At 45.3% G+C, this 22,085-nt stretch overlaps 1 protein-coding gene and 1 pseudogene across 4 annotated transcripts in view; both read left to right on the forward strand.

Moving 5' to 3' along the window:
* The first annotated feature begins 1,649 nt into the window (after positions 1 to 1,649).
* The window catches only part of RILPL2 (Rab interacting lysosomal protein like 2), a 51,104-nt gene continuing 30,668 nt past the window's right edge, over positions 1,650 to 22,085 (forward strand). For 3 of the 4 annotated variants that reach the window (XM_084996329.1, XM_021072266.2, XM_013982786.3), the window contains exons 1-3: positions 1,650 to 2,024; positions 11,348 to 11,499; positions 19,421 to 19,534. In XM_084996329.1, coding sequence (XP_084852455.1) covers positions 1,707 to 2,024; positions 11,348 to 11,499; positions 19,421 to 19,534 — 584 coding nt within the window. In that variant the 5' untranslated portion in view covers positions 1,650 to 1,706. Of the gene's footprint in view, positions 2,025 to 11,347; positions 12,928 to 14,312; positions 14,497 to 19,420; positions 19,535 to 22,085 lie in introns of those variants that run through there. The other variant, XR_014827347.1, reaches the window with a different exon arrangement.
* On the forward strand, positions 17,029 to 18,104 carry LOC100626296 (sepiapterin reductase pseudogene; annotated as a pseudogene).

Below are 22,085 nucleotides of genomic sequence, written 5' to 3' on the forward strand. Positions count from 1 at the left end.
GTTTATATTTTTTCTTTCATTGCCTGTGTTTTTGAAGAAATCATTGCCAAATCCATTGACATAAAGCTTTTCCACTATATTTTCTTCTTAGAGTTTTGTAGGTCTAGGTCTTCAATCCATTTTGAGTTAATTTTTGTATATAGTATAAGGCAAGGGTCCAGATTTACACATTTGATTATGCTTATTCAGTTTTCCCTACACCATTTGTTGAAAAGACTGTCCTTTCCCCAATGAACAGTCTTGACACCCTTGTTGAAAATAATTTGACTGCATATAAGAGGGTACTTTCTGGGCTCTATTCAATTCCTTCATTCCTTTTTATGAGTGAATAATATTCCATTGTGTGGCTATCCCACATTTTACTTATAGTAAGCCTAATATTTTATCTCTGCATTTAATCATGTGACGTTATCAGGTCACTGATTAATGGATTACTGAGCCCTTGCCCAGGACCTTTCTTTGATCAGTAGAACATTTTACAGTCTGAAAATAGTGTCTAATTTGTTTGTTTGTTTTATCCCTGTCCACTCTTCATGTGGATTCTAGAATTTCACTATGGAGAAAATCCCATACATCTGTCACAGAGAAAACTGCCAATATGTTCTTGGAAGAGACAAACTCCATTATTGGGTTTTCTGCCTATGGCTATTACAAACCTCTAATTAAACCTAAAATAACCCGTTTTGAAATCCACACTGCTAATATTCTCAATCATACCATGTATATCTGCAGAATGCTTTCTAATTTTCAAAGCAGTGATTTGTGTCTTGTTTATTACTCCGGCCGTCTGCCACACAAGTTTAGTGTTTGTTGGAGGGAAGAATGCAGAATATCGGCTAACATTTTTTTGAGCACTTCCCAAGTGCTTTTTAGCACATACCTTGTCTCACGCTCTCATATATTCCTCACAGCAACCCTACTCCGTAGGTACCGTTATTTACTGAGGATAGACTGAGGTTTGAAGGAGTTTAAGTAGCAAGGCCACACACTGGTCAAATAGAAAAGTCCAGGAAAGGGCAAAGTACATAGCGCAGGGAGTCTCCGTTTTATTGAGCGTTAGATGCCGCAGGTCCCTGCGACAACTGGCCTGGAAGCTCTGCGCACCCCAGGCCTCTTGTCTGCCCCGCGCTGCCACAAAGTGCTGTTTTGAAACAGAATCTACCTCCCCTTATATGTAAATTCTGTGGCTGGAAGACTTGAGTGCAGAAAGGGATAAGTCGTGTGCCTCTTTTCCAGACTCGCCGTGGAAACTCCGCCCCGTCTCCGTGGAAACCCGTCCTCTGCCTTGGCGGTCACCAAGGGCGGAGCTCGGCGTCGCCGCCCCTCCCCCAGTTTGCAACAGCTCCCAGTCTGGGAGCGATCACTGTCACCCTTCCTTCACCTCTCCGTTCCTCTTTTCGCCTGCCCTCCCTGCCTGCTGTCCTTTCGTGGCCCAAATCACGTGCTGGAGCCCGCACTTGCCGCACGGCGCTCGGCTGGGAAGCTGCACGGGAGTCCGGGCCTGAGAGCCGTGGTGCTTGGCCTCCTCCCGCCGCATTCCCGGGCCCACCTCTAGGCTGCGCTGATTGGCGGCTTCTGGGCCATCCCCCCCGCTCTGAGCAGATAGAGTACTCTGCCCAGCGGAAAGTTTATTGCGCCGGGAGGAAGTTGGACATTTAGAGACTCTTGAGAAGGCAGCTACGGAGGCTGCAGAGGTCTGGCAGGCCATGGAGGAGCCCCCTTTGCGAGAGGAGGAGGAGGAAGGGGACGAGGCGGGGCCCGAGGGGGCTCTGGGCAAGAGCCCCTTCCAGCTGACAGCCGAAGACGTATATGACATCTCTTACGTGATGGGCCGAGAGCTGATGGCCCTGGGCAGCGACCCCCGGGTGACACAGCTGCAGTTCAAGATCGTCCGTGTTCTGGAGATGCTGGAGACGCTGGTGAATGAGGGCAACTTGACGGTGGAGGAGCTGAGAATGGAGCGGGACAACCTCAGGACGGAGGTGGAGGGGCTGCGGAGAGAGGGCTCCGCGGCCGGCGGAGAGGTGAGTGTGGGAGGGACGGGACTCGACCGAGGAGCCGTGGGATGTGCGTCGACTGGCCGGGAAGCAGCTTTCCTCTCTTGAACGTCCAAGCCCCTCAAAACAAATCACTGGGAGGGTCCAGATCCTCAGATTACAATGATTATAACTATCAGATTATAATGATATTTAACATTAATTGAGCATTTACTAATGCTGGGCCCTATGCCGATTATTGTCTAAATCAGTGGCTTTCAGCGTTTTTGACTGGGACTTTGAGCAGTGGATCTCAGGCTTTAGCATGCATCAGAATCACCTTGCATTCCTTAAAACACATTTTGTCTGGCCCCGGCTCCAGAGTTCCCGATCCGGTAGGTCTAGAATGTGACCTGAGAATCTGCATTTCTCACAAGTTCCCAGCTGATGCTGATACTCTTGATCCAAGTATCCCACCTTGAGACTCTTTGTCCTAGAGTAAGAAATACATTTCAACTAGAGAAATTAGTGCTTAAGACCAGCAAAAGACCCAAACAAGAATATTCAGAGCGTTCTTATTCATAATTGTGCCAAACTCAAAGCAATCCAAATGAACAGAAGGATGGATTTTTTAAATTGTTGTATATTCGTACAATGCAATATTACACCACAATGAAAAAGATCTGAATATCAATACACACAACTGTATGGATGAATCTCACAGGTGTTACATTGAGAGACAGAAGCCAGGTACAAAAGAGAGCCTACTGTATGTGAAATTCAGGGACAGGCAAAATAACCTTTACAACATAGAAGATAGGTTGATAGTAACCTTGGGAGGAGAGGGTGCTGGGAGGAGCAGGAGGGAAATTTATAGTGGTTATGTGGATATACACATATGCTAAAAATCATAAAGCTATAAATTTAAGATTGGTACATTTTTCTGTATATGTGTTATACCCCCATTTTACAAAATTAAATTTTACATTCATATCTAGTATTGATGAAACAAGTTTCAAGAAATAATTTACCCTAGTTCAACATTTCTAAACATGATAGTCATACTTTCTTATTCCATTTTTATGAATTTTTAAATTATTTTGCAACTAAATAAATTAATGTGATGACTCACTAGTGGTTCTCCAGCTACAGTTTAAAAAAAAAGCTGCCTTAAGTGGGTTATCTCATTTAATTCTCACACTATTATTATGCCCATTTTATAAAAATGGAGGCATAAAACAGTTATATAATTTGCCCAAGGACTTGCCAACGAGGTAGAGGCAGGATTTGAACTCAGAGATGCTAACCTTAACCACACTGTACTAAAATACAGACCTATGACCTTACTTATAACATTTGATGAGAGACTTCACTGTGCAGGTTTAGGGGCTATAGAGCTAAGTTAGACAAGGTCCCTGCCTTCATGGAGCTTCACATCTAGCGGAAGAGATAAGACACACAGACCTCTGAAACTAGACCACAAGATTACAGACTGAGAAGCAGGCCATGAAAGAACAGCAGGGGTAAACAACATGGTCCTACTGTATAGCACAGAGAACTATATTCAATGTCCTATGATAAACCGTAATGGAAAAGGATATTTTTAAAAAGTGTGTGTGTGTGTGTGTAACTGAATCATTTTCTGTATAGCAGAAATTAACATAACATTGTAAATCGACTATACTTCAATAAAAATATTTAAAGGGAGTTCCCACTGTGACTCAGTGGTAATGAATCCAAGTAGTATCCATGAGGATGCAGGTTCCATTCCTGGCCTCACTCAGTGAGTTAAGGATCTGGCATTGCCGTGAGCTATGGTGAAGTCACAGATGTGGCTCGGATCCCGAGTTGCTGTGGCTGTGGTGTAGGCTGGCAGCTGCAGTTCCAATTTCACCCCTAGTCTGGGAATTTCCATATGCACAGATTCAGCCTTAAGAAGCAAAAAGACGGCGTTCTGTTGCGGCTCAGTGGTTAACGAATCCGACTAGGAACCATGAGGTTGCGGGTTTGACCCCTGGCCTTGCTCAGTGGGTTAAGGATCCGGCATTGCCATGAGCTGTGGTGTAGGTCACAGACACGGCTCAGATCCTGCATTGCTGTGGCTCTGGCGTGGGCTGGTGGCTATAGCTCTGATTAGACCCTTAGCCTGGGAACCTCCATATGTCGCAGGAGCGGCCCAAGAATTGGCAAAAAGACAAAAAAAAAAAAAAAAAAAAAGAAGAAGAAGAAGAAGAAGAAGCAAGAAAGAAGGGAGGATGGAAGGGAGGGAGGGAGGGAGGAAGGAAGGAAGTGAGAAAAGGACAACAGAACAGGGTGGCTGAAATTCACAGAGAAGAATGAAGGTTTCTGGTAGCTTCCTTGGTACGTTTTTATTCCACCTACTCATTAGTCTTCTTCAGTTTCTGTCATGTGAGGTGGTTGAGTATCATGATTAGTGGCCTGACTCTTTAGGTTCAAGAGCAGTTAAATGACTTGCCCAAGATCTCTGAGCTCATATTCTGTGCTCTTTCCCTGTCACCTCCAACTCCAGTCACAAGAATATAGAGGAAGCCCCGTCATAGACCATGAACAATGTGGTCTGCACAGGGGCTGGGTCATTTCCTGTCCAAGGCGCAGCAGACAAGCTTCATCAACCAGAAGCTTGATGAGATGGCACATTTTCCTCCCAAGCTGTAGTCTTAAGAATGGAGATTGGGAAAAAGGCAGAGAGAATGAATGTTTAGTGCCACTAGACAGTTTATTAAGTATGCCTTTTTCTTTTAAAATGTTACACTTCTTTTTGGGGGGAGGGCGCTGGCATGCAGCAGTTTGATGTGGGATCTCAGTTCCCAGACAGGGATTGAACCCAGGCTGCAGTGGTGAAGGCACTGAGTCCTAACCACTAGACCACCAGGGAACTCCCTAAAATTATTTTTAGTTGTGATAGAGATAAAATTTTCCATTTTAACCATCTTTAAGTGCGCAGTTCAATGGCATTAACTACATTCACACTGTTATGCAACCCTCACCACCATCCTCTCCAAACCTCTTTTTATCTTGTGAAACTGAAACTCTATACACACAAAGCACTAACTCCAAATTCCCCTCTCCCCTAAGCGTCTGGTAACTACTGTTCTACCTTCCGTTCATATGAAATTACCTATTCCAGGTATTTCATATCATGTAAGTAGAATCATGTAATCTTTGTCCTTTTGCCACTGGCTTATTTCATTTAATGTCTTCTAGGTTTGTTCATATTGTGGCATGTGTCAGAATTTCCTTCCTTTTTAAGACTGAATAATATTTCATTGTGTATCTACCACAGTCTGTTTATCCAGCCATCTGTCCGATGGACACTTGGGTTGCTTCCACTTTTTGTGTGAATAATATGAATTATGAACGTGGATCTATAAATCTCTAAGTCCCTGCTTTCAAGGCTTTGGGGTATATACCCCAAAGTGGAATTGCTGCATCACATGATAGTTCTAATTTTATTTTTATTTTTTTTCTTTTCTAGTGCTGCTCCTGTGGCATATGGAGGTTCCCAGGCTAGGGGTCTAATCTGAGCTGTAGCTGCCAGCCTCTGCCAGAGCCACAGCAACGCGGGATCCGAGCCGCATCTGCAACCTACACCACAGCTCACGGCAACGCCAGATCCTTAACCCACCGAGCAAGGCCAGGGATCAAACCCACAATCTCATGGTTCCTAGTTGGATTCGTTAACCACTGAACCACAACAGGAACTCTGGTAATTCTACTTTTAATTTTAAAGGATCCGCCATACAGTTTTTCATAGTGACTATACCATTTTACATTCCTACCAGCAGCCCACAAGAGTTCCAATTTTGGGGAGTTCTTGTGGCTTAGTGGGTTAAGGACCCGACTAGTAGTGTAGATCACAGATGCAGCTTGGATCCAGCATTGCTGTGGCTGTGGTGTAGGCCAGCAGCCGCAGCTCCAATTTGACCCCTAGCCTAGGAACTTCCATATGCCATGGGTGTGGCCCTAAAAAGAAAAAAAAAAAAAAAAAAAAAAGAGTTCCAATTTTTCCACATCCTCACCAATACTTGTTATTTTCTGTTTTGTTTGTTTGATCTCTGTAGCCATCCTACTGGGTGTGAGGTAGTTTTTCCCTTTCTTTTTGTAAATTTGAGTTCAAAACTCAAAAGTTACAAAAATATTTGCCTTGGAAAATCTTCCTCCCCATCCTGTTCCACCCTCCAGCCACTCCCTTACCCTCCCTGGAAAAAAAATTAAATGATCAGTTTCTTAAAGTATCTAGAGATACTTTATGGAAACACAAGCAGATAAGAACATATTTTCCATTATTCACACAAATGATATTATAATATATACCCTCTTCTTCTTCTTTTTTTTTTTTTTTAATTTTTTGTCTTTTGTCTTTTGTTGTTGTTGTTGCTATCTCTTGGGCCGCTTCTGCGGCATATGGAGGTTCCCAGGCTAGGGGTTGAATCGGAGCTGTAGCCACCGGCCTACGCCAGAGCCACAGCAACACGGGATCGGAGCCGTGTCTGCAACCTACACCACAGCTCACGGCAACGCCGGATCGTTAACCCACTGAGCAAGGGCAGGGACCGAACCCGCAACCTCATGGTTCCTAGTCGGATTCGTTAACCACTGCGCCACGACGGGAACTCCCCTCTTCTTCTTCTTGCTTATTTTCTTTTAACGTGTCATGAAAATTATACTAACTCAGAATATTAAGAGCCCCCTCATTTTTTAATGGCTTTTGAAAACTTCCATTGTACAGCATTCTCAATTGTTCAACCTGAGGGTTATTAACTTGGAGTTTTTGTGGGGTTTTTTTGGTTTTTTTAAATTTTTTGTTTTTCGTTATTATTATTTTTTAGTAGTTATTTCCCCAATACAATTTTTTTTTCTACTGTACAGCATGGTGACCCAGTTACACATACATGTACACATTCTATTTTCTCATATTACCATGCTCCATCATAAGTGACTAGACATAGTTCCCAACTTGGAGTTTTTGGAATCCCCTGAAAGGATCATAATTCTAATCCAAGAGGTCTAAGAACTTGCATGGGAAAAAAATCATGTTTTTATTTTCACCAACCTCCAATTGAAATGTATCTGTTTCTTCAGTTATGAGTATAGACAACAAAACACAGTAATATTACCAGTACATATGACAGTCACCAGCAGGAATCACAGATTTTTCTTTTCTTTTTTTTTTTTTTTTTCTTTTGCCATTTCTAGGGCCGCTCCCGCAGCATGTGGAGGTTCCCAGGTTAGGGCTCTAATTGGAGCTGTAGCTGCCGGCCTACGCCACAGCCACAGCAACTTGGGATCAGAGCCGCATCTGCAACCCACATCACAGCTCACAGCAATGCCGGATCCAACCCCACTGAGCAAGGCCAGGGATCGAACCTGCAATGTCATGGTTCCTAGTCGGACTCGCCAACCACTGAGCCACGACGGGAACTCCACAGATATTTTCATATCCTATTACAGTGTAGTACCTATCTCAAAACTTTGTTTTTGTTCTGCATTTATTAGACCTGTGGCATATGAATCAGGAGCTTGGCTTGGATCTTGTGTTGCTGTGGCATATATTCCCTAGCCTGGGAACTTACATATGCTGCAGGTGTGGCCCTAAAAAGGAAAAAAAAAAGTTAAGAATCATTGCTTTAACCAGCTTCTTATCAAAAGACCTTTATTTTCCAATCACTTGCTCCTAGTCCAAGCAACAGTGACTTACTCTCACATAGACCAGCTGGCCCCTGAGGAAGTGGACTGACCAGATCAAAGGAAAGCCACATTTGAATAAGTATTGCCACATTGCACTCCAAAAGGGCTAAAGAGATTGGAGCCTTTACAACACTGTGTTTTCAAACATTCTGATGCCTGTTAATCCCATAGAAGAAATGTAGTCACTCTTGCATTTTTCTTTATAATGTGCCTCATCTTCTATCACCAGAATTTAGTTCCAGAGTGTAGCTACACCTTAGTTTAACTAGGCTTCTGTTATTAGACATTTAGGTTGTTTCCAAATATATGCTTTATTTTTAGTTGGAAAAGATGTTAAACCCATGGAAGAGTTGCAAGCATAATGACCCCTTGTATACCTTTCACCTCATTTCAAGTGTTGTATTCAGGTGTGTGTATATATGTGTCTCTGTGTGTATATAGTATATCTTAAGAGATACATATTGAAAAATTTATACACATGTATCTAACAAGTATTTACATATATATATATATATATATATTATTTATTCACTCAAAATCTGTTCAACTGGGGAGTTCCTCTTGTGGCTCACTGTGTTAAGAACCTGACTAGTATCCATGAGAATGCAGGTTACATCCCTGGCCTCGCTCAGTGTGTTGAGGAACCAGCATTGCCGCAAGCTGTAGGTCACAGAGGTGGCTAAGATCTGGCGTTGCTGTAGCTGTGGATGGCAGCTGCAACTCCATTTAGACCCCTAGCCTGGGAATTTCCATATGCCTCGGGTGCAGCCCTAAAAAAAAAAGGAAAAAAATCTGCTTAGATATTATGTTAGTTGCAGGGTAAGTAAAAGACTAGGATCTTTCACCCTAAATAGTAAATACTTCAGTGTGTACCTCCTAAGACATACTGATACCTAACCACAATAAATGATCAAATTCAGGGGGAAAGTTGGTAGAATGCTAAGAACTAATATACCATCCCTATTCAAAATTCATAATAAGTCCTTTATAGCATTTCTTTTCTTTTGTTTTTTTAGGGCCATAACCTGTGGCAGATGGAAGTTCCTGGGCTAGAGGTCGAATCAGAGCTGCATCCGCCAGCCAACACCACAGCCACAGCAATGCCAGATCCGAGCCATATCTGTGACCCTATACCACAGCTCATGGCAATACCAGATCCTTAACCCACTGAGCGAGGCCAGGGGTCAAACCTGCATACTCATGGATATTAGTCAGGTTCTTAACCTGCTGAGCCACAATGGGAACTCCAGTTTTGTTTTTTTTTCTGATGCAGGATCCAGTGCAGGGATAAATGGTACCTTTAGGAGACATCTCTTTATTTATTTAGTGCTTTTTTTTTTTTTTTTGGTCTTTTTAGGCCCACATCCATGGCATATGGAGGTTCTCAAGCTAAGGGTCAAGTTGGAGCTGTAGCCAGCAGCCTACACCACAGCTACAGCAATGCCAGATCCGAGTCGCATCTGCAACCTACACTACAGCTCACGGAAATACCAGATCCTTAACCCACTAAGCGAGGACAGGTATCAAACCTGCATCCTCATGGATACTAGTCGTGTTCATTTCCACTGAGCCATGACGGGAACTTCAGGACATGGCTCTTTAGTCACCTTTAGTCTGGAACAGTTTCTCAGCTTTTCCTTGTCTTTCATGACCTTGACATTTTTGAAGGTTATAAATCAGTTGGTCTGTAGAATGTTTTTCAACTTGGGCCTGTTCTGATGTCTCCTCATGGTTAGATTCAAGCTATACATGATTAGCAGGGATACCACTTAAGCGATACTGTGTCCTTCTCAGTGGTTCCTATCAGGAGGCACTTGATTCAGTTTGTTGTTATTGGTGATGTTAACTTCTGTGGTTAAGATGATGTCTGCAAGAGTTCTGCACTGTAAGAATGCCTTTATCCCCTTTGTAATGTATAAGTAGCCTATGGGAAAATACTTTGTGTAAAATATCCTGTTCTTGGAGTTGCCGTCGTGGTTCAGTGGTTAACGAATCCGACTAGGAACCATGAGGTTGTAGGTTTGATCCCTGGCCTCCATCAGTGGGTTAAGGATCCGGCGTTGCTGTGAGCTGTGGTGTAAGTCGCAGACTTGGCTCGGATCCCACATTGCTGTGACTGTGGCGTAGGCCGGCGGCTACAGCTCAGATTAGACCCACAGCCTGGGAACCTCCATATGCCCTAGAAATGACAAAAAAAAAAAAAAAAAAATCCTGTTCTCCAACAAACTTTCACCCAAAGGTTTTAGATCCACTCATTCGTCTTGCCTGAATCAATTATTACTAAGTTGGTTGCAAAAGGATAATTTTCCGACTCTAGCATCTATACTTATAAATTGGCATTCTGCTCTAAAGTACCGATTCCCCTCCTCCTCCTCTATATTAGTCAGAGTTCTCCAGAGAAGAAGAACAATAGGAGATATAGATAGATATGCACATATAGATATAAATGAGAATGTTTCTTATAGCTCTGGCTCATGTGGTTATGGAGACTGGGAAGTCTCACAGTCTGCTGTCTGCAAGCTGTAGCATTGGGAAAGCCAGTGGTATAACTCAATCCAAGTCAGAAGACCTCTGAACTGTGTGAGGTGGGGGAGCCGATGGTATAAGAGGGAGCTGATGGTATAAGTCTTGGTCTGGGTCCTAAAGCCCAAGAACCAGGAGCATTGATATCTGATGTCCAAGGCAGGAGAAGAGGGATGTCCCAGCTCAAACAGGGAGTGAATTCACCCTCTCTCCATCTTGTTGTTCTATTCAGGTCCTCAATGGATTGGATGATTCCCACCCACACTGAGGAGAGCCATCTGCTGTACCCAGTGCACCAATTCAAATGCTCATCTCTTTCAGAAACGCCCTCACAGACACACCCAGAAATAATGTTTAACCAACTATCTGGGCGTTCCTTAGCCCAGTCAAGTTGACGCATAAAATTAGCCCATTACATCCCTATTAGTTAGCTAATTAATTAATTTTAAAAAAATTTTTAATTGAATTTAATTTTTTTTCTTCGGCATTTTGCCATTTCTAGGGCTGCTCCTGCGGCATGTGGAGGTTCCCAAGCTAGGGGTCTAATCGGAGCTGTAGCCACCGGCCTACACCAGAGCCACAGTGACATGGGATCCGAGCTGCATCTTCGACCTACACCACACCTCTCAGCAATGCCAGAGCCTTAACCCACTGAGCAAGACCAGGGATCGAACCCGCGTGGTTCCTAGTCGGATTCGCTAACCACTGAGCCACGATGGGAACTCCTAGTTAATTAATTTAAATAAAAAATGTAAAGTATGGATTCCTGAGTTCTCTCCTCTTATTTGATGGGTGGTTATCCATTCCTGTTATTATTCATGTTGGTACTTAAATTGTTCGGTTTGGCCAGTAGGAGAGCCTTCAAACTGTGTCCTTTTGATCTGTCTCCATCTCTGACACAGTGAAATGTCCCAGACTCATCTTGGACTTTTCCCATTCCAGCCTTGGACTCAGCCGTTCTCCAAGGATCTCTGGCTCCTTTCTTGGAGAATCGTTCTTAGAACTCTTGCTTTTCCAAACACTTCCAATAGGCAGCATCTCCTAGGGTCCTTGGGAGTAACAGAACAAGAGAACTTTCCGGGATGGATGACAGTTCACCCTCAGGAAGGAAACTGTATCAGCAATGTCTTTTCTTACAGGTGAACCTGGGACCAGACAAAATGGTGGTTGACCTGACAGATCCCAACCGACCACGCTTTACTCTGCAGGAGCTGAGGGATGTGCTACAGGAGCGCAACAAACTCAAGTCGCAGCTGCTGGTGGCACAGGAGGAGCTGCAGTGCTATAAGAGGTGGGGTGGTGCTGCTTTTGTGGGGGGGGCTCCTGTCTGGAATTATGTGATAGGTTATATATTTGTTCTTATATTCATTTAACCAATTTATTGAAGACCCACTATATGCCAGACACTACTCCCGGCACTGAGGGTAGAGCAGGGAATGAAATAGAACGTCTGTGCTAGTCTAGGGGGAAGACAGGCAGTTAGCCAGGAAGCCTGACATGAACACGCAAGATAATGGTGGTAGATGATGAAGAGAATGGAGAGCAAGGTGACATGGCAGAGAGTGGAGTGCCAGGGATGGGGGGGCAGGGGGTGGGAGGGGCCTGCTCTAGTGTCTGGGGAGAGGAGACAGGGTGGTGGAGTAGAACGACTTGAGCTCATCTCTCATGAAAACACCAGAATCGCAACTCGCTGCTGAACAACCATCAACCAAAAATATGGGAACCACCAAAAAAGGCATTCTACACCCAAAGACAAAGAAGAAACCACAAAAAGATGTTAGGAGGGGCACTTCCCCAAAACAATCAAATCTCATACTGGCCAGGTGGGCAACCCATAAACTGGAAAATAGTTATATCACAGAGGTTCTCCCATAGGAGTGAGAGTTCTGAACCCCATGTCAGCTCCCCAGCCTGGGGGTGTGGCATCAGCAGGAGGATCCCCCAGGGGTTTTGGCTTTGAAGGCTAGTGGGTCTTGAGGGCAGGAGATCCACAGGACTGGGGCAAACAGAGACTCCACTCTTGGAAGGTGCACACAAGGTTTCATGTGCACTGGATCCCAGGACAAAGCAGTGACTCCACAGGAGCTGAAACAGACACCTATGGGTCTTGAGAGTCTCCTGGGGAGGTGGGAGTTGGCTGTGGCTCACAGTGGGGGCAAGGACACTGGTGGTAGAGAACCCAGGGAATACTCATCAGCTAAGCTCTCTCAAATGGCACTGAGACCTGCCCCCACCCAGTAGCCTGCAAGCTTCAGTGCTGGGACATCTCAGGCCAAACAACCAACAGGGTGAGAAAACCGTCACACCCATCAGCAGACAGGCTGCCTAAAGTTGTCCTGAGCCCAGAGCCACCTCTAAATTCACCCCGTGGAGTTCCCTTTGTGGCTCAGCAGATTAAGAACCTGACACAGTGTCTGTGAGGATGCAGGTTCGATCCTGCCCTTGCTCCAGTGTTGGGAGTTCCCATTGTGGCTCAGTGGTAACGAACCTGACTAGTATCCATGAGGATTCAGGTTAAATCCCTGACCTTGCTCAGTGGGTTAAGGATCCAACGTTGCTATGAGCTGTGGTGTAGGTCGCAGACTCGGCTCAGATCTTGTATTGTTTTGGCTGTGGTGTAGGCCAGCAGCTGTAGCTCCGATTTGACCCCTAGCCTGGGAACCTCCATATGTCACGAATATGGCCCTAACAAACCTGACTAGTATCCATGAGGACATGGGTTCAATCCCTGGTCTCTCTCAGTGAGTTAAGGATCTGGCATTGCCATAAGCTGTGATGTAGGTTGCAGACCACGGCTTGGATCTGGCATTGCTATGGCTGTGGTGTAGGCCAACAGCTACAGCTCTGATTTGACCCCTAGCCTGGGGACCTACATATGATGCAGGTGCAGCCCTGAAAAGACACACACACACACACACACACACACACACACACACACACACACCCCAAGAGAATAAAAACCTAATGCCAGCTAATATTTATCAGTGCTTACCTTGTGCCAGGCACTCTGCTAAGTGTATCCCAGGATCATTTCAATTAGTGTTCACAGTAAGGCTGTGAGTTATCCCCAAGATGATCTAAGGTTTAGAGAGGTCAAGTACCTGCTTGAAGTGCCAGGACTGGTATAGTGGCAGCCTTGAGACCTGACCTCAGACATCCTGACATCAGCACCTGAGCTGTTAATTATCATGCCACATTTGGACTTGGAAAGTTTGGAAATAAAGCCATTACTCTGATTCAGAACATAACAAAATAAAACAAAGCCCCAATTATATTATTCTTCAAATTCATTCAGGGTGGCTTCATTAAGAGAGCAGCAAAATAAAAATGTTCTAGGAGGCCAAATTCAAAAGGGCTGAGTTCTGCCAACAAGAATTTAATTGTCTTCCTTCTGCTGAGGTTGGAACCATGTTAATGGAAAGACCTATCTTCATCTCATTTAGCAAGTACTCTAGACACAGGTAGTTAAAAAGAGGAACTGCTAGACTGCCAATGCCATGAGCAGCTTGTTAGTGAATAAAGCAACACACTTTAGTTCCAGTTTTGAATTCCCAGAGAACAACAGATGTGCACTTCCCATCTGGTACAGGCCAATAGACAGACAGCAGGATTCTATTTAATCTCTTGTGTTATGTATTCTGGAGAAAGCAGCATGTCAACTGAGGTGTTCTCTTAGCAACTGCATCAGTTTGGAGGCCCACGCTCATACTAATGATCGGTTTTAACTGAAAGCAGATCTGGTAGGCTGTTTCCAAAGGTGGCCACAACAGTTTTTCCCATCTGGCATTCCTTTCCCATTCCTCTCATCAAAAGGTAGTGTCTTTTCTCCCTCTCCTTGAATTTGGACAGCCCTCTGACTTGCTTTGACCAGTCAAATGTGGTAGAAGTGATGCTGTTTGGCTTCCTAGCTGTAAAAGGCCTTGCTGTGGAATTCCCTGATAGCTCGGGAGATTGAAAATATGGCATTATCATTGCTGTGTCATGGGTTCGATCTCTGGCCCTGGAACTTCCTCATGTTGTGGGCATAGCCAAAAAAAAAAAATTAATGAGTTCCCATTGTAGCTCAGGGGGTTAAGGACCAACATAGTCTCTATGAGGATGCAGGTTCGATCCCTGGCCTCACTCAGTGGGCTAAGTATCCAGCATTGCCACAAGCTGCAGTGTAGGTCACAGATGTGGCTTGGATCTGGTGTGACTGGCTGCGGCATAGACCGGCAGTTGTAGCTCCGATTAAACCCCTAGCCTGGAAATTTCCGTATACCAGTGCAGCCTTAAAAAGAAAGAAAAAGGGGGAAGAAATAGAGCCACCATGAGAAGTCATAAATCATCATTGTTGTTTGTTTTGTTTGTTTTGGCCACGCCCATGGCATACAGAAGTTCCCAGGCCAGGGATCGAACCATGCCACAGCAGTGGCAACACTGGATCTTTAAACTGCCTCACCACCAGGGAACTCCAAAATCACTAAGTTTTAGGAGTTCCTGCCGTGGTGCAACAGGCTCAGTGTCATCTTGAGACCTCTGGGACATAGGTTCAATCCCAGCCCAGCACAGTAGGTTGGGGATCCTGTGTTGTTGCAGCTGTGACTTAGGTTGCAACTGTGGTTCAGATCTGATCCCTGGCCAGGAACTCCATATGCCACAGGGCAGCCAAAAAAGAAAAAACTAAGCAAAATCATTAAGTTTTAGTCTTATGTAACAGTAAATAGTGACAAAAGGAATTTTTAGATGATGCCTCTTATTAAATTATATGAATATTATGATAATAAAGGTATATAATAAAAATAGAAAGAACAATATTAAGTAATCAGAACCCAGTCTTTGCGAAAAAAGGAAAGAAAAGGGTAAATTCTGATCTCTGACACTCATACCTAAAGAAGTGTCTCAGTCAGCTCAGCCTGCCGTAACAGAACATCAGAGGCTTAAATGATAGAACTTTCTTTTCTCATAGTTCTGGAGGCTCGAAGTCCAAGATCAAGGTGCCTGTGTTGTTGGTTCTGACTATCAATGACTTGTAGACAACTTTCTGCCTTCTTGCTGTGTCCTCACACGGTGGGGAGAATGAGAGAGAGAGAGCAATCCATCTGGTGTGTCTTTTGCTAGGGAACTAATCCCATCATGAGGGCCCCAACCTCATGACCTCATGTAAATCTAATTGCTTCTCAAAGGTTCCACCTCCAAATACCACAACATTGGAGGTATTCAACATATGAATTCTGGGGGACACAGTTCAGCCTATAGCAAGGGGGAAACATGATGGGCCATAAATTAACCAGTAGCTACAACAACAAAATATCCAAGTGAATCTAACGAGCTTACTGGGTCATACATTGAAGTGCTTTGTCATGCTCAGGCTTCTTCAGTTTGCAGGAGGCAGTTATCCAATTCAAACTATCTTAAGCACAAAAGGGAATTTCGGAGTTCCCGTCGTGGCTCAATGGTTAGTGAATCCGACTAGGAACCATAAGGTTGCGGGTTCAATCCCTGGCCGTGCTCAGTGGGTTAAGGATCCAGCGTTGCCGTGAGCTGTGGTATAGGTTGCAGACGCGGCTCAGATCCCGCGTTGCTGTGGCTCTGGCGTAGGCTGGCGGCTACAGCTCCGATTAGACCCCTAGCCTGGGAACCTCCATATGCTGAGGGAGCGGCCCAAGAAATAGCAAAAAAGACAAAAAGAAAAAAAAAAAGGGAATTTCATTGGCTCACATAGCTGGGAAGGATCCTGGAATTTCTCTCAGAAATAAAGAAAAAACAGCAACTAATGCTTCAGGGTTGGAATTGGGAACTGGGTGCCCTCTTTCTTTCCTCTTTGCTTCTCTTTATCTTGTATTATCTTGTATTAAATACAATGTTTCTCTGAATCTTAGGATACTTGGCTGCTGGCAATCCCAGTTCAGCACATGAATAGCCTTCTCCCAAGTTCTATACATCAAGTCCAGGGAAATACTCTGGCTCTCTTTGGGTCACCAGACTTCGATATCTTATCGATTCATATCAAACTAGCTCTTATCACTATTCAACATACATATATGTATGTATGTATGTATGTATGTATGTATATATATGCCATTTGACATATATGTTTTTCCTTTTTTGGCCACCTCGAGGCATATGGAGTTCCCAAGTCAGAGATCAGATCGAGCTGCAGTTGTGACCTAAGCCAAGCTGCAGCAACACTGGATCCTTAACCCATTGTGCCAGGCTGGAGATCGAACCAGCACTTCCAAGACAACGCCCATCCCATTGAGCCACAGTGGGAACTCCATTGACTTACTATACATTTTAAAATTTTGCTTATTTATTTGTTTGTTGACTGTTTTCTCCCCCAATGAAATAGAAAGTGCATTAGAGAAGATAGTTTATCAATTTTGTTAATTGCTGTATCTATATACTGTGGCACAATATGTGATTTAATACATACTTGTTGAGTGAATGAATAAATTTCGTATGTTATCTCACTTAATCCCTCAATCCTAGGAGGCAGGTATTTTATGATCCTTATTTACTCATTGGGCTTAAATTAGAGAATTTATACATATTTGTAGAAATATGAGAAGCTTGAAGTACCAGCCAATGTAATTAGATAAGAGAAAGAAAGAAGAGATATCAACACTGGAAAGGTGGAAGATTCTGATTGTCTGAGTCAGAATGTTTAATTCAAGAGCTTTCCACAATAATCTTTTTTTCTCAGTTTGTTTTAATTTTTTCTTTTGTTCTTTTTATGTCTGCACCTGCAGCATTTGGAAGTTCCCAGGCTAGGGATCAAATAAGAGCTGTAGCTGGCAGCCGCAGCCATAGCAACACTGGATCCGAGCTGTGTCTGCAACCTACACCACAGCTTGTGGCAATACCAGATCCTTAACCCACTGAGTGAGGTCATGGGTCTAACCCGCATCCTCATAGATGCTATGTCATGTTCTTAACCCACTGAGCTACAATGGGAACTTCACATAATAGTATTAGTAATATAATAATAATGATTATTAAGAGAGTAATGGGGTGTGGTGTTGGTATGGTGGGGGGCTTGGGGTGAGCACTGTGCGTGGTGACCAGGGCCTCCTACGGTTTTGGACGGATGCTGGCACAGCTTCTAGCCCCACAGCTGTTGCCTGGCTCCATGTTTGTCCTAAGCGCCTGCAGTGACAAGGCACTGTGGAAGCTGGAGGCCCAGCTGGGCTCCAGGCGGCCTGGCCACCGACCTGGGCCCTGAGGCCCGCTTGCAGCAGTTGCTTGGCACCCTGCACAAGCTCCCCAGGCCCAAGGGCCTGCAGCAAGTGCTGCTCATCAAAAGTGCAGCCACTCTTGGGGATGTGTCCAGAGGCTTCGTGGATCTGGCTGACCCAGCTGAAGTGAACAGCTGCTGGGCTCTGAACTTGACATCCATGCTCTTCCTGACCTCCAGTTCCTGAAGGCTTTCCCAGCCAGTCCTGGCCTTGGCAGTAATGTGGTTAACATCAATTGTGCCCTGGAGCCCTTCAGAGACTGGGCACTGTACTGTTTAGGAAAGGCTGCCCATGACATGATGTTTCCGGTCCTGGCTGCAGAGGGCCCTAGTGTGATAGTGCTGAGCTACACCCCGGTTTCCCGGACACAGACCTGCAGCTGTTAGCCCAGGAGACGTCCATGGACCCAGACTTGTGAAAAATGCTGCAGGAGCTGAAGAGAAAGGGGGAACTTGTGAATCTCAAGGTATCAGCCCAGAAACTGCTAAACTTGCTGCCAAAGGACGAGTTTGAGTCAGGAGCCCATATCACCTTCTACAATGAATAAACCCATGTCCTTGGCTTCCTGGGGCTTTCTTCCTCCTATTTCAGGCACACCCAGGAGCCCTGAGCCTCCCCGCATCCTGCCAAAAGCCTGCTTTATGCACATAAGCTCTCCTGCTACTGTCCTGCTCTCAAATCCAGCCAACTGTGAGGGCCTTGAGTGGCTGAAGTTCCCAGTTCTCCGGAGTTTGTGTTGACCCCCTGAGTGAGGAGTAGGCTTCAGAGAGACAGGTTATGGGTGTTGATATTCTCTCTCCCAGGGAATAGAATTTTAGGGATGGGAAAAGCAGGATAAGAAGCTGAAACACTGAAGAGAGGAAGTTGGGTGTCCTGCCCCTAGCCGGTCCACGGGGAGGAGGGGAAGCTTGTGTCAAAATGCAGATTCAGGAGTTCCCATTGTGGTGCAGTGGAAACGAATCTGACTGGGAACCATGGGGTTTCAGGTTCGATCCCTGGCCTCATTCAGTGGGTTAAGGATCTGGCGTTGCCATGAGCTGTGGTGTAGGTCGCAGACGTGGCTCGGATCCCACGTTGCTGTGGCTCTGGCGTAGGCCGGTGGCTACAGCTCCGATTAGACCCCTAGCCTGGGAACCTCCATGTGCCTCGGGTGCGGCCCTAAAAAGACAAAAAAAAAAAAAAAAAAAAAAGGCAGATTCAGGAGTTCCTCTTGTGGCTCAGTGGAAATGAATCTGACTGGTATCCATGATGACACAGGTTCGATCCCTGGCCTCACTCAGTGGGTTAAGGATCTGGCGTGGCTGTGAGCTGTGGTTTAGGCCAGCAGCTGTAGCTCCAATTCAACCCCTGTTCTGGGAACCTCCATATGCCATGGGTGCGGCCCTAAAAAGACCAAAAAAAAAAAAAAAAAAGCAGATTCACAGTTAGTCTGGAGGGGAAGGAGGTCAGCGCAAGTCCCAGCCCTACAGGGATGCCTCCTGTCAGGGGAACAAGACCTTCTGTTGAACTTTGTGTCCACATTCTGATGCTTCTTCTCTCCAGAACCTACCCTCCATCCCCCCAGATGAAGGGAGGGCCCCCGAGAGTTTATGCACATGTTAAAGGCAGGTACAAACAAAATGTAGATTGTTGCTTTCTTCTCTGGAAAAAAAAAAAATTATTAAGGACCTTCAGTAATTCCCATCGTGGCACAGCAGAAGTGAATTCAACTAGGAACCATGAGGGTGTGAGTTCAATCCCTGGCCGCACTCAGTAGATTAAGGATCCGGTGTTGCCGTGAGCTGTGGTGTAGGTTGCAGACAGGGCTCGGATCCTGCGTTGCTGTGGCTGTGGCATAGGCCGGCAGCTGTAGCTCTGATTTGACCCCTAACCTGGGAACCTCCATATGCCGTGGGTAGGACCCTAAAAAAAAAAAAAAAGAACCTTCATTTTCAGAGCTGCACAGGTAAAAGATCATCAGTAAAACAACCGATTTATTTGTCTCCCTTTTCCCAGTGGCCTGATTCCACCAAGAGAAGGCCCAGGAGGAAGAAGAGAAAAAGATACTCTGGTTGCTCGGGCCAACAATGCCAGGAGTAACAAGGAGGAGAAGACAATCATAAGGAAGCTGTAAGTCACCTTGCTGCCCCCTGTTGCCACTAAATAATTGCTAAAGGAAGGAGTGGGGTGAGAGGAGGAGGTCCTGCTCTCCTGGTAGTGCTGCTGCAGCTGATATGAAAACTCAGTGGCAGGGTATTATACTATCTGATGGGCACTAGTATAGACACTTGATGTATATTAATTCACTAACTCATCCCAGCAATCCTATGAGATAGGAACTATTATTGTCCCCAGTTGACAGATGGGGAAATAGATACTAAGAGGTCAAGTAATGTACCAAAGATCACACGGATAGTAAATGGTGAAGTCAGAATTTGAACCCAAGAAGTCCAGCGTCTACAGCTCTGCTGCCTCCTACGCTATATTAACAATATCCAAATAATATTACAGCAACAAGAAAAACCTAGTAAATTATTGGATTTTATTGGATTTTAAAGGGGGCTAATTCATCACCTCTCTCACCTCCAATCTTAAAGGACCTCCTCTTCCAACACTGGGACATGTAATGCCATTTCCTCTGAGTGCTCTGCTCATGTCCACGCACCATGGTTAATCCCTTGTTTCTTTGGTTGCTGCACCTCAAACCATTGAGCATGGGATGTTTGTTTAAAATTCAGAAAAAAGAAAATAAATTTCAGATTCTTAGAAATCAAGTCATTGGTTCTGGAATGAAGCCCAGAAATCTGGATTTTTAAATAAATTCCCAGACAATTCTAATATGGGGAGCCCTTGGACTACGCCCTGAGATGTGCCTTTTCCATCACCAGGTGTCAATACAATTAGGCACCCCTTTCCTCCACTGCATGCTGACGAAAGCAGCATGTTTGCCTTGGTTGCTTTGAGAATATCTGGCCTGGTGACAGTTTACCAGCCTCTGGGCTTTTGGATCAAAAGTGAGAGGAAAGCAGGTTAAGAATCCAGCTGCAGTGGCTAGGGCCCCTGCAGAGGTGTGGGTTCGACCCCTGGCCCAGTGCAATGGATTAAAGGATCCAGTGTAGGTCACAGTTGCGGCTCAGATTCAATCCCTGGCCCAGGAACTTTCATATGCCACAGGTGTGACCATAAAAAGAAAATAAGAAAAAAATTGAGAAACAGCCTCGGTTAGGGATCTCAAACTCAAAAGCCTATGGGGGAGTTCCCGTCGTGGCGCAGTGGTTAACGAATCCGACTAGGAACCATGAGGTTGCGGGTTCGGTCTCTGCCCTTGCTCAGTGGGTTAACGATCCGGCGTTGCCGTGAACTGTGGTGTAGGTCACAGACGCGGCTCGGATCCCGCGTTGCTGTGGCTCTGGCGTAGGCCGGTGGCTACAGCTCCGATTAGACCCCTAGCCTGGGAACCTCCATATGCCGCGGGAGCGGCCCAAGAAATAGCAACAACAGCAACAACAACAACAAAAGACAAAAAAAAAAAAAAAGCCTATGGGGCCCAAACATTTAATGTGGATGAGTGATGGGAGTGTGGGGTGGGGTGGGGGACATTTGCCCCTCCATTCTCTCTGGCCGAGGAATAACATGTTATCAGAGCTTCTGATTCTTGCGAAAAGCCAGAAAAACTGGATTGGTTCGTGGAATTTGATTTCCAAATGCAGGCAAATAATTTAAGCTGAAAAATAGACTGCAATCCAAATGACGCAGCATGCAGACTGTAATGGGTCCTCTGCTGCCATCAGGCTGTCACTTAGTTAGTCCTTCCCTGAGGGAGGGCAGCTTGGTGGGGAGCTGAGGGGTCATTCATTTGGTCATTAGTCAGTCAACAACACCTCACTGAGTCTATGTTGTCTGCCAGGCATGGTGCTCACACTGGGGATACTGTAATGACCTATTTTGCAAGGACTCTGTCAACCCATTTCACAGGGAAATAATTTCGAGAGGTCAGAGATTCTGGGTTACCTTCCACGGCAGATTTAATTAAGACGCCTTCATTTCGGAGTTCCTGGAGTGGCTCAGCAGTAACGAACCCCACTGGTGTCCATGAGGATACAGGTTCAATCCCTGGCCTCGCTCAGAGGGTTAAGGATCCGGCGTTGCTGTGGCTGTGGTGTAGGCTGGCAGCTACAGCTCTGATTCAACCCCTAGCCTTGGAACCTCTGTATGCCATAGGTGCAGCCCTAAAAAAAAAGAGTGGCAACTACCATTCTGCTTTCTGTCTCTGTCCCTACTCTAGGGACCTCATGTAAGTGGAGACATACAGTATTTGTCCTTTTGTGACTGGCTCTTACATCATTAGCAAAATGTCCTCAGGTTTCATCCATGATGTACCATATATCAGAATTTCTTCACTTTTTTTTCTTTTCTATTTTTTCTTTTCTGGCTGACCCAAGGCATATGGAGTTCCTGGGCCATGGATCAGATCCAAGCCACAGTTGCAACCTATGCTGTGGCTGCAACAATACTGGACCCTTTAACCCATTGTGCTGGGCTGGGAATCCAACCTGCCTTTGGCGATACAGAGACGCTGCAGATCTCATTGCACCACAGCAGGAACTCCAGAATTTCTTTCCCTTTTTTTGGTGGGGGGGCCATATCCACGGCATATGGAAGTTCCCAGGCTAGGGATCGA

The sequence above is a fragment of the Sus scrofa genome, chromosome 14, assembly GCF_054392235.1.
Source record: "Sus scrofa isolate SSC_HxYL_T2T_F1_AM1 chromosome 14, Sscrofa_HxYL_maternal_Yorkshire_Landrace_v2.0, whole genome shotgun sequence".
NCBI lineage: Eukaryota > Metazoa > Chordata > Mammalia > Artiodactyla > Suidae > Sus > Sus scrofa.